This window comes from Macrobrachium rosenbergii, chromosome 51, assembly GCF_040412425.1.
Source record: "Macrobrachium rosenbergii isolate ZJJX-2024 chromosome 51, ASM4041242v1, whole genome shotgun sequence".
Classification (NCBI taxonomy): domain Eukaryota; kingdom Metazoa; phylum Arthropoda; class Malacostraca; order Decapoda; family Palaemonidae; genus Macrobrachium; species Macrobrachium rosenbergii.
In genome coordinates, this window is record NC_089791.1 from 19,251,021 (window position 1) to 19,269,981 (window position 18,961).

The window sequence follows — 18,961 nt, forward strand, 5'->3', positions numbered from 1 at the left end:
ATCAGTGGCAGTATATATAAATTCTATAAGAGAGCCAGAAGCTAAATGATTTACAGGTACTGTAATAGAGTATTAGGGCAAAAGGAGTTCACAGAATATAGATCAGTGGTAGGACAGTTGAATTGGGTATCGCTACATACCATGCCAGAAATTAATATCATACGATATTAATGAAGCTTTCAAAGAAGGAACAACTCAAGATATAAAAAGGTGATTAAAATAGTGAGAAAAACTAAGAGCATAATGGGAGAAGTGATAATAAGTGAGTTAGATGAAAAGACTTATTGGGAAGCCTATGCAGATGCTTCATTTGGGAATATTGAAGATGGTCATACACAATTAGGTTATGTGATATCTTTGACAGAGGGCAAGAGGAGAAGTCCCATATGGTAGAAATCCAGAAAATCCAGAAGAGTAGCAAAGTCCACCATTGAAGCAGAAGCTCTGAGTGTGGGGGAGGCCATAGAAGGATTGATATATTTTAAACATTTGTGGGAAGAGATTGCAGGAGAGAGAAAATTAGAAGCACTGGTTAAAACTATAGTAAAACCCAAATGATTGCAATAAAATCAAGTATTGGAGTATAAGTTGTAAGAGATTAAAAATAGATATTGCAGCAATATGAGAAACAATAGAATCTGGAGAAATAAAGGTGAGGTGGATAAAACGAAAGTATCAAATACCTGATGTACTGACTAAAGCTGGAGTTTTAGGGGAAAATATCAGAAATTACATAGAAGGTAAAGAATTGGAGAATAATGGAGATTAGAGGGGATTAGGATAAGAAGAGGTTGGAGGGGAGGGAAAAGGAGATAAGTGTGATCATAATTTAGTTTTAAAAGTTTAATCATTATTATTTTATTTTCTACATTAGTGAAATGATATGGGTGTTACGAATGTATAAAAAGCACATTTAATTTTATAAGATGTTTTTATAGCAAAACATTCTTCACGTTTAAAAGTATCTGTTCATGTTGTGACATCACAGGACGACAAATGGCGGGAGGGAGCAAAATGCAAACAAATGCAGGCGGGAGTGTTGAAAAGACGGTGGTGTGGTAGAGAGAGCTCTCTGATGGTTAGGTTGTCAATTTTGGGTTGTAAGTCTGTTTTGTGGTTTTTTGTAGTTGTAAGCTGGATTGTAAAAGAAGAACAAAGTGAACAGGTGGGTGGATTGCATACTTGTAGTATTTTTGGACGAGTCAGGCTAGAAAAACTTTCACAATGACCTAGTTTACCTAGTTCTTACATAGCTGAAGTGTTACTGGTGGCACCAATCAGAATGTGGGGCCAGGTTGACAAAGATAATGTATATGATGGAAGCCAACCACCTGGACTTCAGAAGTAGGTGTTCTTCCAGTCAATGGGTGCAAGGAAGTATCTCTTCCAAACAGAGCATCTGAATTCTCAACGGGACTTGAGAGAGGCAACATTTTTATGCCACCTTGAGAGTAGCAAGCAAGAGGTAGAAAACCTGAAGAGCTGTCCAAACACATGCCTCCAAAACCTCAACTTAATTCCCATCCAAAAAGATCTCATTTATTTGTGTAACAGCCAACAGATCTTGAATCTACAATGATCTGAACTTATCCTTAAATTCTTTATTACTTGAGGACCTGTTGCCGGTGTAACCATTTGTCCTGGTTCGGAAGTGGAATTTTATCCTTTTCTGTTTCTCTGCAACTTCTATTGTCTGTCTCCACCAGTCAAAGGATCATGTAGTGTTTGCAAACCTGCCAGTCAGTTCCACTTGGCATGCAACCCTATTACCAAACTGTACAAACTTACATCATGCATTGATCATTAGAGCCAATCAAAGAAACCTGGCATGAACCTCAAGTTCTATCAAATACCTTAATCATCCCTGAATTTCCCAACCAAAGACCATGAACATGCCTGCCTCTACTGCCAGTTATTTCTGCTCTGTTATGTCCTCACATTCCATAACTTGTCTTTGCCAGGAACACGATCTTGGGCCCATGGCCACTCCTACAAGCTTTGTCCATTGTCTTCAACGATCACATTCCAAGCCCAAACTATGGGACATGACCACTTCCTTCACCATGTTTGCAGGCACTTTTGGTCATATTTGCTATGCAAGGGATGCTGCCCATTTTCCAGATTTAGGACTCCAGCTCAGCTATTTCCAACCCTTCTGCTGTTTCCATTTGTAAACATGGGTACCCAGCCATGAATCCAAGTCCAGGACCTAGGCCATGTCTACCCTTCTCAAGTTGAGTGTGCAGACCAATATATTATAGGTAAAAATAAATGTTTAACCTATGTTACCACACACAAACAGTAAATCATTCAGCTATTACCTATTTGCCTCCTTGTTATCTAGTTAACAATGGCCACAAGACCAAATGCAACCTAAAACCAAAAAATACAAAAAAAACTCTTAAAAATACCCTGGAGCTAACATCACTGCTACAAAATAAAACACTGATCTAAGAAAAATACAAAATAATTACTGTTCTTCTACCTGTACGGATGAACAATTCACTAAAACCAGTGGAAATGATGAAAACAGAATGGCATTGAAATGAACTAAGTTGAAGGTGAAATGAGTTCATTGATCGACACTTCAGGTATTTGAAAGAATATGTGCAAAAGGCTGACACTCTGTCTAGAAAATGAAAACCATGAATTTGGGCTGTATATGAGAGTTGAGTTTATGGTGAAATCAATGTATATATAGTACAGTATGTTGTTTCAAACAATTGCAAAACTACTGAGAGAGTGAAAACCAAAGAGCTGTAAAATAAATAAATGTCACTGATCCCTCTAAAATTTATGTGTGAACTTTACTTGTTTTTATATTTTCTTGCATAAAGAACTCATCTTCTAATCTATCCGGTAAAGATGGGTGTGAGGGTTAAACATAGCTCATCCATTCTGAAAACACAGTAAAGATGGGTGTGAGGGTTAAACATAGCTCATCCATTCTGAAAACACATACAATAACTTAGGCATGTATATACCCTACATTTAAATTCTACAATAAACTATCATAACTTCTTACCCCAACTTACTAGAGGCTAGGATACATAACCTAATCACCAATACATATTGTAATGATACAATTTGTCTGAAATTTTATTAAAACAAAGCATTTTCTTGGACAAATATATCTTATCCTTTATAAAATAACTAAGTATGTCTGAGCAGCAACCACTCAAGAGCACAAGACAACACACACCAAAACTAAAATTTACAATAGATTTAGTATAATATTAACAAAACTACAAACCTCAAATACTTTCAACAAGTCAGGAGTTTGGTTTGGAAGCCAGCACAGAACGTTCAGGAAATACAGGTACTATTGGAACATAATGATTTTATACAAACAAAAGCAAATCCTCCTCAATGCAAGAAGTGAAATGTCAAGACAGCCAAAGTGTATACGTTTGTATTCCTGTCAGAACAATTTGGTGAGTAAAACTATTTTACAAAACTTAGTGTCTCTCACCTATTATAACATGTGATACCGATTCTGTTAGCTGACTAAATCTTGTGGCTCCTCCAGCATTCAGTACCCGTCTTAGCTTCTCCATGTGGGTACCACTAAACCCTGAGAGAAATATCTTGCAGCCATCCAAAAAGTGGCCTGCCTTCAAAGCCTTTTGTAAATCAAGTTCTTCGACTGCCATCAACCCCCGAGATGCTTAAAAAAATTTTTAATTACAATACTGCAGCTCTTAGATGTTATGTATACTCTACAAGCCAATGAAAGCACTTCTAAATCAATAAATACATTACCTGAAATCCTCCAATTCCTAAAAAAAAAAATTCAATGCATTTAACTTTTTGAAAAATATTTCTACTAATTATTTAAGCTTTTCACAGGCTGCTTAGCATTTTATGCCATATCCTTCATCATCTCTTACAAAAAGTATTATGTTCCATGTCAGGAAAATACTACAAAATTCTACATTTTCCATCAAGTCTTTTAACAATCCTAAAGTATTCTTCTTTTGAATAACCAATCTATTTTGATGACTATAGTGTTCGCATATCCCTCCTCTACCAGGGAAAACAAAATTTGACAACATATCACCACAGGTGAACCTCAACATAGAGCTACCAGCTTCACCTGTAAACAATTCTACAAAAAGCTCTTTTCACCAAATATATTCATAGGAACTCCCAATTTTATGTAATATCAAATATATGTTTGCATAATACAGACATCTTATGGTATACTGCCCACAGTGGTGAAATTATAGCATAAAACAGTCACAATGTCATATAAAGTATTTTCTGACAAATTATTTCAATATGCAATAGATTTTCCCAAAAAAATTTTGATTTTTCTTTTTTTACTTCAAATGTTGGGTTCCTACAGCAAAATGAAGTCCCTAGACAGTAAGTCAGATATATTCAATGGGAAAATCCAAATTTTATTACTTTACAATAAAACTAGATTTGTTTCTGTTTTAGGTGCAAGCTTTCAAGCTTCAAGATGAAAAAGTTTCCAAGAAAATGTCACTTTAAATAATGCTAATCATCTAAAAACTATAAAACTAAACATTCTGAAAAGGATAAAATAAATTAACGAAAAAGTTATTTGATGAAAAAAAATATATATGATTAATATACCTACAGTACTATGTATTTCAAAACAGACAAGAAAATACAATTTGTAAAATAAAACTTACCATATTCATCAGATCCTGAATGCCTCTTCATAACTGATACGTCTGCCAGAGTGCTCTGTTGTAGTGTTTCATTAACATGGGTCACAGCACGGCTCATTCCTGTTTCATTCATGATAGTGCTGCACATGGATACATCTGGAGGAACTGCAGAAAAATTATAACAACAATCAATAGTGATGGTGACAAAAAAAGCTGCATTCAACACAGAAAGTAATACTGTACATGTCTTTGCATATTTGTCAAAATTAAAATAATCTGAAATATACGAAATTCTACAAGCTACCTATTCTGCATTATATAAAACCTCACTTTGAGTGCTTTATCCCATACTGTCAGGTGACATATACACCTTGCCAACTCCAATAGGGTTCAGAATCGACAGAAACAAGGTTTTCCTCTGGCTTATATAAGTCATTTTTAGAGCTTTTATAAGAATTTCCCCAAGGATGCATCTTCACCTAAGCCTTTTTCTGACATCAAAATTTTCATGCAAAATGCATTATGGTACAAGATAATTATCTGATTTTTCATGTGAAAAGACTGTAACAAAACATTCCTTCCCTGAATGACTTGTGATTTATAAATTACATTCACAGTAACAAAATATCTATTTTTCAAAATGGAATCATGACAATGTTATATAAGTATGGAAAATGTATCTTTTTCAAAAATATACTAAAGTGAAAACCACTTTACTATAAATGTTTAAAGTCGAAGAACTTTTTCTTACCATTTTTATCTTACAAAACTTTGCTGTTTATGGAAGGCCTAAAAATTTCCCTGTTTATCAGTTATGACTGTTCTCTATTCAGCTATATATAGTTAGCCTAATCAAATAAACAGCCATCCAAAAAAATTGGTATGTTGACTATCAGTGGCAGCTATTGTGCAAAGGAGAGCTACTACAATAGGGAAGTACCTGCTAACACACAAACCACTTTGATCTTCGCTACCACTGATGAACAGAGTCAACTATGAAATACTAGTAAATGAGGAATCTTTATATAATAAAGGTTTGTACGCTAGTAAATCTTAAATTACTTTCAAAATTTTACAGCAACATCTGCTTATGCTTAGAATCATTATCTCACTAACACTGACAAGTACTAAATGTAGCAGACCTTCATATTGAAGATGACAAGTAAGACAAAGGAAGAATTAAGTAGGGCCTGGTAAAATACTTGTTGTAATAAGTTTAGCTGCTCTTTTAATGCCCTACAAGTTCCATAACTCCTTAGTAACACAGACAGTTACTAACATTCTCAATTCAAGAAAGGTCATCCCTAGAGTAAAAAATTTTATTTTCATGATAAAATGACATTTCTACAGTAAAATATTTTTATATATGCTTACCAAGTAATTAAATAGCAATTAGTTTTATTTATTCACAGTAGCTTAAATTCAAATTTTCGCGGTAGCAACACCGATATTACGTGTAGGTGACTAGTCTCGCCCCCTAACGAGATAGCTAGGAACGACTTAGCAGAGTAATAGCTATGTAATTACTTGGTAAGTTACTTATATAAAAATTAAGTTTCATGTATACTTATCAAGTAATTGCACAGCTATACTTTTCCACTCACACAGAAGCTTAAATTTTTAAAAATCGCTGTTGTGGTTCTATTGTTTTTGTGTAGGTGACCACCCCGCCCACTATTGGGGAACAATAGGAACTCCAAAGCAGAAAATGTCACTTCTTTTGTGCCATTATGTCCATGAGAGGGGAGGAGGGAGGGCCCCAATCTGTAATTACTTATTACTTAGTAAGTACATAGGAAACTTATTTTTATCATGAAAATAACATTTTCATATAAGTAACTTACCAAGTAATTACACAGCTGAATCCCACACTGATGGGAGGTGGGATCCATAGACATATTCTACTCCAAACATTCAGTCATGAAAATTAATTTGAAATAGACAATTTGCTAGCATTGATACAATGCTTGTTGTTTCCTTACTTGGTATGAGAGCTACTGCAGGTAATTGCTGCCTCTGGTTGGTGCTCATCTTGACCTGTAGTGACGTGGCGGAAAAGCCATGAACCACCTCTACTTTTACGTGGGAGCTTTGGAGCGAAGGACAATTCCGATTGCTCGCAAAGTATAAAACATAGATGCCCTTGCCACAGGCGCAGCACCAAAAGAAAACAATAACCAGACAACACTGTTACCTACAATGAAAATTAAAAACCACCACCCATCCACTAACAAACTGGTGGGCACTCCAGGGACAAAGTATTCCCCAGGCTCCCCAATGACTCGACACCCTATTTCAAGGCGAAGAGATCAAGAATGAAAAGGAATGCTTCCTACACTTCTTCCCACAATACCATGCCAGCCACTGACAAAGGGCCTAGGATACTGCAGTTTTCAAACACTGTTTCTATCTCTTTGCAATAGTGTGTCGCAAATATAGACTTGCACTTCCAGTAAGTAGACAGAATTGCAGCAAGTAACATATGTCTGAAAGCAAACGAGGTGGCAACTGCTCTTATGTCATGTGCTTTCACCTTAAAGATAGGCAAGACGTCCTCCTCAGTAATCAGATACCTAAGGAAGAATGACAATGCGTTCTTCGATAGGAGTCAAGAGGGATTCCTAACAGAGCACCAGAGATTGCTGGAAGGGCCTCTGATTTTCTCGGTTCTGTCTACGTAATACCGTAGGCCCCTAATAGGGAAAAGGACCCTTTCCTCCTCTTCTGGCCCGAGGATATCCATAAGGTTCTTAATAGTGAATGAGCGCAGCCAGCGGATGGATGGTGTCTCGTTCTTGGCCAGGAAACCTAAAGTGAAAGTGCAGACTGCATCTCCCTGAGCAAATCCTATCTGCTTGTCTATGGCCTGAAGTTCACTAACTTACTTGGCAGTCGCCAAAGCCACAAGATATAGTCTTGAGTTAGGTTCTTGAGAGATGTGGAACGAAGAGGCTTGAAAGGGGGGCCCATTAACCACTTGAGTACTACATCAAGATTCCAAGATACAGAGTAGACTTTCGTTTGCTTGGAAGTCTCAGAGGATTTAATCAGATCGCTCAGATCTTGGTGAGAGGAAAGATCTAGGTCTCTGTGTTTAAAAACCTAACTCAGCATTGATCTATACCCTTTAATGGCTGAAGAAAAAACCACCTTGATGGTTCTCAGGTAAAGGAGGAAGTCTGCTAACTGAGCTACAGAGGTTTCAGAAGACGAGATGTTATGTCTGCTACACCACCTTCGGAAGACTGCACACTTAATATTGGTAGACTTGGCAAGAAGGCTGATGTCTACATCTTGCAATAGCCTCCGCAGCTGGTCTTCAAAATCCCTTCGCTCTGATGAGTCTCGGGACAGTCTGAAGCCTGTCAGAGCTAGAGCGGATAGTCCTTGATGGAACCTCCAGAAGTGGGTTGTTTGAGTAGATGTGGATTTTGTGGAAGCAGTCTCAGGAAATCCACCAAGTCTCAGGAGGTCTTGGAACCACTCTTTGAGAGGCCAAAATGGAGCTACCAGGGTCATTGTCACACTGTGATGACACAAACTTGTTGAGTACTTCCCTTACCATGCTGAATGGCAGGAATGTGTAAAGATTTAGATCTGACCAATTTAGAAGCATGGCATCTGTTGCCATGCCAGAGGGTCCGGGACGGAGAACAAAAGAGAGGTGATGATTTCTTGATGTGGCCAATAGGTCCCATGTTGGTCTGCCCCACAGTTTCCAAAGGTCGTTGCAGACCATGGAGTCCAGGGTCCACTCTATAGGGAGGACCTGTTAGCGACAACTCAGTTCGTCCGCCAACACATTCATTTTCCCTTGAATGAAACATTGACCAGTTTCACTTGATTCTGGTCCACCCAAATGAACAGTTCTTTCGTTGCTCCGCAGAGGGGGGAGGAGTGAGCCCCGCCTTGTTTCCTGATGTAGGAAAGAGCAGTGGTGTTGTCTGAGTGAACCACTACTGTCTTGTCGGTGATCGTGTCCGAAAAGGCTACAAAACCTAAATGAATAGCTGTCAACTCCTTGACATTGATGTGCATGTTCCATTGTTCCGGAGACCATGTCCTGGAAACTTCCATGTTCCCCAGAAGGGCTCCCCAGCCTAGATCTGAGGCATCTGAGAAGAAGTCTAGGTCGGGGCTCACAGGGAGCAGCAACTTTCCCTCCGAAAGTCTTCCTTCAGACATCCACCATTGCAGGTCCAACTTGATTTCCGTCGTTATGGGGAACACAAATGAGTCTGGTTGAGTTTTCTTGTTCCAACTTGCTTTCAGGAAGAACTGATGGACCCTCATATGCAGTCTGCCTAACCTGACAAACTGTTCAATGGAGGCGAGAGTTCCCAAAGGACTCATCCTCCGATTTGCAGAGCAAGACTGTAGAGAGAAAACTGTGGACGGTCTGTAGACAGGAATCGATTCTCCTGGGGGATGGAAAAGCCTGAAAACTCGGAGAGTTGATCCTCATCCCCAAATAAAGAATCCCCTGAGTCGGGATCAGTTGAGATTTCTGTAGGTTGATCAGTATTCCTAACTCTTGGGCAAGGAGAAGGGTTTTCTGAAGGCAGGCATATGTTGATACCAAGATGATGTAACCACTTCACAAGAGGGGTGAGCACTCGCGTAAAGACTTGAGGAACTGTAAAAGGCCAAAGCACAGTGCCTGAAACTGAAGACTCTGTCCTCAAAGATGAACCTGAGATACTTCCTGGAGTCCAGATGAACAGGGACGTGAAAATGCGCATCTTGCATATCAAGAGTGATCATCCAACTGCCCTGGTGAATGGATGACAGTACTGACTGGTTCATCTCCATTTTGAACTTCATCTTCATCTTCTGGGCAAAGAAGTTCAGAGCACTGACTCTGAGGACAGGTCTCCAACCCACCGATGAGAGGACAAATCTCCAACCCACCGATGAGAGGAAAAATCTCCAACCCACCGATGACTTGGGGACTACGAAAAGATGGTTGTAAAAACATTTTATGGAGCAATCCTCTACCCTCTTTATGGCTCTCTTCCATAGGAGAGATGACACTTCCTCTGAAAGAGCAGCAAACTTCTTGGAGCCATTCGAGTAAGCTGTCAATGCGATTGGTGTGGAGACTCGCTGGGGATACTCCTTGAATGGGATCGAGTAGCCCTCTCTCAGGATCTTGACTGTCCAAGGCTCTGCTCCTCTGGCACTCCACCTCTCCCAGAGAAGGAGGTCTGGCTCCCACTGGTGCACGAAGGACTGTCGTGTCATTTCTTGGAAGAAGGTCTGGTGGAAGCCCTCTTGACAGACCTGGCCGAGAAACGAACTTTGCAGTGGGGATTGGGAGGAAAAGCCTGTCCACCCCTACGAAAGGGCTGTTGATGGAGAGGACAAACTGACTTAGAGCCAAAAGAAGAAGGCTCTTTAGAGCATTTAGAGGACTGGGCCAACAGGTCCTAGGTTGACTTTTTCTGGAGGTCCATAGCTATTTCCTGGACTCTGGACTGAGGGAAAAGATAAAGGTGATCCAAAGGAGAGTATAACAAGGCAGACTTCTGTGTAGAAGTTACTCCTTCAGTGGTGAAGGAGCACCACAACTCTCTTTTTGAGAACCCCCAGGGAAAAAAGTGCTGCCAGCTCTAGGGAGAAATCTCTAATGGCTTTATTTGCGCACAACAGTACGCCATTCCAGTCTGCAGTGAAGTCTCCTGCCAAATCAGTACAGTCCTCTATTTTCTTAGCAATGGCCACAACTGTCCAATCAAGAAAACTGAACACTTCAAGACTTTGAATATATTCTACACAAGACGATCTGGCTCTAGGAAGCGAACATCACTTCCACCAATGAGAAGGCTGAGCAGCATACTGAGTCAATAAGACCCAAGAAGTCTCCCTGGGAGGAAGCAGCGCCTTCCAAGGACGGAGCCTCTCCTGTAGTGTAAGATGGGTATCTCCTAGCTATCAACCTCAAATGTGAAAAAGCAAAGGCAGCCTTACCCTGCTCTCTCTTCACCAAGATCCAATTGCCAACCTCTTTGAGAGCTTTCCTCGGAGAGGAGGAGGGAACCATCTTAGGAAGATGAGCACTGACATCTGCTTGATTTCTCATAATGAAAGTCAAGCCACTGGCTGGAAGTATGACGGAAAAGTCGCTTGGAAATATCTTAGTAGAGATGCATAGGCTGAAGGGGCTGGCTCTTGCACTAAATCCTCATCAACTGATCTTCTGCCACAAGGGCAGAAGAACTACAAGCTGGCAAAGAGGGGGTCGGGCGCTTGGCTGGCACGAGGTGCTTGACAGTTGGCGGCGAACGCTTGAGAGCTGGCAGCGGGCGCTTGGAAGCAGGCAGCGGGCGCTTGGAAGCAAGCAGCAGGCACTTGGGAGCAGGCAATGGGCACTCAGGGACCGGAACTGGTGCTAGGTGCTCCGGAGAAGACGTTGGGTGCCTGGACAAAGACAAAGAGCGTTTCTTGATGATGGGGTGCTTGGGTACCAAATACTGGGGCTCTGACAATGAACAGTTGGGAGAAAGGTACTCAGGACTGCGCCAGGTACCGCAGGATGGTTGCAGAGTGTGAGGAGGATCCTTAAAACGTTTGCAAAGAAGAGGAGGAGAGCTGCCCACGTTGTCCATATGTCTGTCTCTTCAAGGGACGAGACTCACCTGGAAAACGCCAATGGCACTTCTTGTTGGGAATGGAATCCGAGTCTGAAGATAACTGATGAGCACTACCTCAGACTCCTTTCCAATGGCTGTATTTCGAAGCCTGGGCGTGTGCGACAGGTTCAGCTGAGGGGGCGACTACCCGTGGGCAAACCCCATCAGCCTCCTTTGGACCTCCGATATATCTCCTCCCAGGTTCAGGGGAGTATGACAGGGACCTTCGTCTAAGAGAACCGGCAGGACGGGCAGCAACCTCCTCCACTTGCATTAGCACTGCACTATTGACTTTGTCCAGGGGGACTTTTAGGGATGCCCCTAATTCAGCCACTGTATTCACGACTAACCCAAACTTACAGTCAAACCTGCACTTGAGACTGGCAATGGCATCGGACCTAGGCAAGGGCGTACAAGGTACAATGTTAGGGGGGACTGAGGATGGGAGGCAAGGCTGGAACAGGGGAAGAAGGAATGGCAAGATCATCTACAACCCTAGGTCTAGGTGTAGGTTCTAGGCTATGAGCCCTTCTCTTGGCCCTAAAGGCTGCCTTCCTCCTCCTATCCCTATCAAGTTTATCCATGTGATTTTAACACCTTTCCACTGTTTATCGTCCCAATCTTTACACTCATCACAAGTAAGCTCTTTTGAACATATCTGGCCCTACAATTTGAACAAATTGGGTGAGAATCATAAGTGGCTTTTGTTAACCTGGTCTTACAACCCTCCTGACAATACCTAATGCTGGAGGAATTTGAGTCCGACATGGTAAATCGCAAAATTAGGTATAAACACAATCTAAGCTAAGCTAAAGAACTTGAAGGCTACACAATAAGTGAATACTTCACGAATCCTGGAAGGAGAGACCCAAGAACTCGATGAAATAAATCAACAAAACCTGCTGCAAACATTATATGTTACATCAAAGGCCGGCAGAAAAGAAGTGACATTTTCTGCTTTGTTGTTCCTATTGTTCCCTGATAGTGGGTGGAGTAGTCACCTACACAAAACAATACAAGCGCTACTGCGATTTTAAAAATTTTAAGCTGCCATGTGAGTAGAAAAGTATAGCTGTGTAATTACCTGGTAAGTTACTTATATGAAAATTTCAATCAGGTCTTCGAATAATCATTGTTTCTATTTTCTATAATGCTGCAGAGATAAAGAAAAAAGATTACCATAGCATCTCCATCTTTGTGGTGTCAGTATTTGGAGATGGTGCTAAGACAAGTTAAATAAAAGAGATATAACATGACAGCATGATAACTTCAAGATGAACACTTTTGTCTTACCAAGATGAAATATTTTTTTTGCACCTCACCTGTGCAAAAGGGATATCATGGATACGAACTATCCAGCCATAAAGTAGGTGACTTACTGCAATTAAGCTGGCATCCAAACTATTAAGGTCACTGATAAATATGGATTAAATAGAGCTAACATAATTTAAGATGAGTTGTCTCTGATCTTTCTAACCTTATGTCCTTATAACCTTTAAAATAGGTCCTTGCCATGTCAGCTGGGTTCAAATCAGCATTCTAAGGGTTACCCTCATGCAAAATACCATGCAGATCTGAATAAATGTAGCAAAAAAACAATAAATTCAATGAAAACATTCATAAGCAATGCCTCCCAATGCAGTGCAGGAATCAACTATTTGTTGATATCTATGAAGATTTATGATTATTTTCCACTACAAATTTAAACTAATCTTCACTGATATCCTTCAAACCTTCTCGATCTACAGAGGCTCACCCAATAAATGATTTAACCAAATTTAATCAAAATTGGTTTGTTTTTTTCTGAAAATATATTTTTTAATAGACAAAAATGTGTTAAAGCAATTAAGAGCTCATCAAGCTTATATTATTATTATTATTATTATTGTTGGGGTTGCAAACATCACACTGCACCTAGGGATGTTAAAACCTGGACCTGGAACCAAATTAAGTCTTACTAAATATGATTCTTCATAACTTTACATACGAACATTACGATGCTTCTACCCATGTTCAGACATCATACAATTCACCCCTAAAGACAAGGAAAGGAAAGTAATCAATATCCTAAAAATTCACTATCAAATCCAGAGCAAATTGGTGCCTGGACCAGACACTGCCTCCAAAATAGTCCCAGGAGTCTTGAATGTTGGCCAAAAAATCAGTCATAAAGATTCTGATCATTTGGACAAAATTCTACAGCAAAACTCTTCCATTTTCACATCTTGAGACATTAGTTTTATCTCCACCATAGCCAACATCAACACTCATAGGTGAATCAAATGTCCACTACTACACGTTTCTTACATTTGACAAATTGTCCATCTCTCTCTCTCTTTTTCAATGCCCAAGAAAAACTCTCACGACCACCAATTTACTTACTTCAAAACCAGAGCATGTGCAGAATGGGTGAATGAAAGCTAGCAAAACCATAACCACCTTAACTGTCACCATATGGCTAACATCCTTAAAAGTCACAAAATTTTTTGGAACAAAAATTTTTTTTTTGCAAGTTTACTTGAATAGTCCAAAACAAGGATATTGTGCTCTACTGTAAGTTAGCACTTGGCTCTTAAGCTTCCTGGCCCATGTGAAGCTCTCAAATATGGTATCTATACATTCTCTCACTTGCAGGTCAACAATAAAACAATTTACTGTTCATGAAAATATGAGCGTGTAAAACTGCTACCTGCCTTTCCATTAGAAACACAACCATTGAGCTACAGAATTTTTTTCTTACATCAGTACAACTTTCCTCACAAACAAACAAAAAGTCGATGCTAGTTAATTAGGTTCATCCATCTATATGCATTAAAATGTTATCAAACTAGCTTCAGTATATCTTCACAGTATGTACAGAATTATGCATTATGCAGTTAGTAAGTTATTAATTAGTCCCAAACCAAGAGTATGCTAAAGGAGACTTCAGCAAAAAGAATTAAAAGGAACCTTGGTTATATTACCATTCCAATGGTGATCTTCCCCACAATCTACTTTACCTGAAACAGAAAACCTAGTTAGCTCTGCTAATAATAGCCAACGTGTGATATTCAAATAGCAAATAAAACTATAAATGCATGGCATAAATATTTTCCTTATTCTCACACTTTAAAACTATCCTTAGCAATTGAACTGGAGCACCACTAGATGGATGTATCAGATCTCATGAACATAGGCCAGAGATAAATAAAGCAGACCCTCAAACACTCATACTTCAGTTATGCTTAAAAATCCAGGTAAAGCAGAAAACTTTACCAGCTAGCTAGGCTGAATGTCTAGTTACACAATATGTTTCACTAATACCGTTCAAATAAAGCAATTTTCATCAGTAATATAAGTCCCATCGCTAATAATGTTAGAACTAAAGTGTATTCACAATAAAACGTCCAAACATAATTATAAAACACAATCATCCCATCAAACATTCCAAAAAAATATTATAAATGCTGTACACATACAGTAAAACTGTACTGTTATCCAGAGTAATAAAACCTACTAAAGCATTCTGAAGTATAATAAACTTCAACTTACTTCAATTTGACTACTGTACAGTGTCACAAATATGCAAAAGCTGCTTGGAAAGTTCGACTATAGTGGGGAGCAATCAGGAGCTAGACGGCCACGCTACAGGCTCCTAAGGGTCACAGTCAACAACCTCCAAGGTTCTGGTTCATAGCAGCCAATCTCAAAATGCTTCTAGACATCAATCTCCAAGTGCTCTGGGTTATCAACACAAATCTTAAGCTCATGGTCATTCAGCTTTGGGTAGTAACACTCAGCATTAGTACTAGATTGCAAAGGTTGTGACAGAGGAGATTCACAAACCGTTACAGGCAATGGGGAGGCAGCAGCTCTTTTAGCAGTTTTCCTGAACAACTCATAAATGGTGAATGGTTTCACAAACCCTGCCCTGATCTGTCATCTCCAAGACCATTGGTACGTCTTTCTCTTGTTGCACTCAGTCCACATATTCAGCAACACCTTTTGTAAAAGACTTTTAGACAATATTCCAAGACAGAGTAGCCATGAAAAAGGCATCTTTAATGGTAAAGTCTTGCTAAAGTCTGGCACAGAAAGGAGGGAGTGTAGTAACTTTTGTGCAAAGGATGCATGATAGCCATTTTCAGATTTCTGAGTGGTCCTTTAATCCGCGTGTTGGATCGAAGAAAATTATGGCTAACAAGTAAACAACAAAAATATAACTAATGACAAGTTCACTGCCAGGCAGCTGAGAACAACATACAAATATAATACCAAGATGAAGTAACCATGTTGCATTTGCAAACTGGTCACACTCGTTTGATCAATGAATGTTCAACAGTTAACCCACATGATCCAATCCTTGTATGCAGATTGTAGGCTGACATTAACAGTTCAACATATTTCATGTGTATTTAGAGACAATTCATTTTAAAAAAATTTCGGAAACAATTCATTTACGGAAATTTTATCAGAATCCTCATCTTTCACATACAGTGATCCTCGGGTTATGACAGAGAAATGTTCCTAATTATGCGTTGTAACCCAATTTTCGACGTACGTCAAAACACACCTAAATAAACACTGACATCACCCACCCTGCTAAAGCAGTAGTAAAGTCATAATCTAAGACATAAAAACACAATATTTCTATGAAGGACATAAATGTAAAATACAACACAGGCAACATCCTACTTATGAAAATTCATGTTACGAACATTCAGATATGAACAGAAAGGGTTACAAGTTAAATTGTTCCCAATTTAAGTAGTTCTTTAATGAATTCCCATTTTCTATCTTAGGAATTCAAGAGGAATTACCACTCACTAACAATGTCACAAAATCTTTGTTCTTTCTGAAACCTTTAGCAGTCTTTTCCCCTCTGCTGCCAAAGTTCTTTTAGGGCTGCACTAAAAAATATATGAAAATAAAAAGAAGAGGCCCATCTCATCAACATGAATTCAGGCCATATTCAAATATGGTCTATATACAGGTTTCCAATATAACATCCTCCAATGGCAAACATTAGCTCTGTGATCTTATCTCTATAAAACATCTTGGCCTTCTCTATGATGAGTGGGACTGAGATATGGTTCCCTTCTGTACAGCTCGGTCATGACTTTTCACTGAGTCGCTGATCAAATTTCCTAAAGCATATAATTTTCTCTTACCCATTACCAGAAAATGTAGAGGAGTTGATCCTGCACTGCTATCAACACCAGCCCATTTTTTTTAATAATTCCATGTCCTTAGAGACTAGCAATACTTTTATAAAAATGCTCCTTCACTTCCCCAGAATGGTAACAACCTTTGGAAGCCATTCTGAACACAAACACAAAGATGCATTTACACTAATATGGTTTGCCAACAATTCCAATCAACAGCCTGGCACACATGTTAATGGCAATACAGAAAGTCTACCACAGTTTATGCTCGCTTCATATAATGACATCTCTTATTCCTCAAATCACAAAATACAACAGCTAACATCCATGTCTCATAGCACTAGCAGATCTGCTTCACTTATCACTTCATCTCTCTCAGATGCTGGAAACTAGCTGCAGAGCCTTGTGAAAGTGCTAAGACTCCATCTGCAACATCAGTCACCAAAGATGACAAGCTGGTATCTTCATGGAAGCCAAAAAGAACTAAACTGGATAAGGTGACAAGAATTTTTCTTCTAAACAATTTAGATTCTTCTGCAGATGATTTGAACGGCCAGAATAGCACTATTAGATATCTGTCGAATACTCAGGTTTCTGACAAACTTCAAGAATGTTAGCACCACAAAAAATAATACAGTTTCCTCAACTTATCAGATACTTCAGGGGCCAAGGCCTTCTGTTATGTAAAAAGACCTTATAGTATAGCATAAACTTAATATTTTCAAAATATCCTACAGCAAATAGTTCTTCCAAAAAATTCTGGCCTAAACTGTAATTTACACTTACCATTAAATTTACAAAATCTATCCAAGTGTACATCATATCTAAAAGACAGCCTAGCAAAATGCCATCATAATAATTCAGTCTGATAAGCTGAGATCTGCAAGCTGAAGAATTACCCCACAACATTCTCAAAATTCAGAAAAATTACTATTTGACAACGTTGTAAGCTGTGGGAAATACCACAAATAATCACAAACATTTCTGACACAAATAATTCAAGGTACTGGCACTATATTCCAACTATATTTTAATTATCACCAAGTGACTTCACCAATCCATGAAATCAAAAGTCTAGCCTCTCACAGGAATGATTCAAGGTATTTGATCTCAACTGCAAAACGAAAACTGCAGTAGAACAAAATAGAAATTGAAAAAACTGGTTTTCAAAACTTAAAACTATATTTTACTGATTCAGTCTTTGCTGCTTCTATTTTTTTCTTTATTCTCAGGTTCTGATCCTTTTTCATAAATGAGTATTTGCTGCTTAGCTATTACTGTAAGTCGGTTAAGTACTTTTCAATTGGATGAAGCATGTAAGATTTTTGCTTTTCTAATGCCAATAACTCATTACTACTCAAGTCTAAACACTTCTCTCGACTATTTGTAAAGTAAAATATTTGATAGACTGCACTTCAAGGAAGTATTACATATGATCAACAGTATTGATACAAACATCAATAGCACTAATTTCATGCAAGCCAGAAAGTACTACCTTTTGCAATAACAAAGCCCTGTAAAACCATCTCAATTAAATACTAAAAATAAATCTGGTGGAAATTTTCTCATATTCAAGCATCACACAAAGTACATTAAGAACAAAAAAGTGAAAGCAAGTACCTAGGAAAAGTTTTGCAAAGATGTCATAAGTTGAGGTATAAACAAAACAAAACTTACCATTTGTGACATTTTCATCTTTTGGAGTGGAAGCTCCCCTGTGTTTTACTTCATAGGGTTGCATGTTGAGAGCATGGCCAATTTCAACAGAATCATAAATCCAGTCTGGTGTCAAACACTGGATACGCCAGTTACGTGCATGCTCATATTTTTCTCCTTCTGGTGATGGGATGATCAGCACAGATGTGACAGCCATGTCAAGACTCGGAGAATATGTCCCACCTGTCACACACGGTGTAATGATCATTACTGAATAAAAACTCTCATCAAACTTATTCTAAAATACTGTGTAATTAAACATTTTTAAGACTTGTTTCATATTCAGCTAACTCAAATTTTAAATGTAATGCCCTACAAAAATTGTCATCAAATTCAGTAATAAACTATCTTGTATACACAATCGTGTATCCATATAGGTGCTAATTATATGACCAATACAATTCATTTGTATTTACAGCTTTGACAAAAATTTTTAACTACTAATCATAATCACTGATGGCATATTAAGTTAAAAGTTATATACCTTCAGAGTTACTGATGTTCTATTATCACCATTATTTTATGTGAATTCTGTATTCTCTATATCCTGAGATCCCAAGTATTAACAATGAACCCATTTCAAGATAATAATCCAACCATCACGATAGTTCTGAGAGACGGACCTTGTTGGTACCTGTCAGCTTTTTATTAACAAATGCTTCTGACAGATTCCAACCTTGGTTGCTTAACAAATTTACAATAAGTTTGAATATAAGAAGTTAATCATTCCTGTATATCTAAATTTAACTTTGATGAGGAAATGAAGGATTTAATAAATTCTAATTAGCACTTCTCTTACTACTGGTCACTTTATATATTGGTGATGGAT

General features: G+C 38.6%; 1 protein-coding gene across 6 annotated transcripts in view; it reads right to left on the minus strand.

Annotated features, from left to right (window-relative positions):
• Window positions 1-18,961, minus strand: part of mus101 (mutagen-sensitive 101) — a 106,760-nt gene that overhangs the window by 74,177 nt on the left and 13,622 nt on the right. For 3 of the 6 annotated variants that reach the window (XR_010851374.1, XM_067094902.1, XM_067094901.1), the window contains exons 6-9: window positions 18,094-18,315; window positions 14,236-14,271; window positions 4,662-4,805; window positions 3,473-3,667 (exon numbers count right to left, since the gene is read on the minus strand). Coding sequence is in view for 4 of the 6 variants with exons in the window: in XM_067094902.1 (XP_066951003.1) it covers window positions 3,473-3,667; window positions 4,662-4,805; window positions 14,236-14,271; window positions 18,094-18,315 (597 nt within the window). In the remaining 2 variants the exon portion in view is untranslated. The remainder of the gene's footprint in view (window positions 1-3,472; window positions 3,668-4,661; window positions 4,806-14,235; window positions 14,272-18,093; window positions 18,316-18,961) is intronic. The other 3 variants (XR_010851375.1, XM_067094905.1, XM_067094904.1) reach the window with 1 other exon arrangement.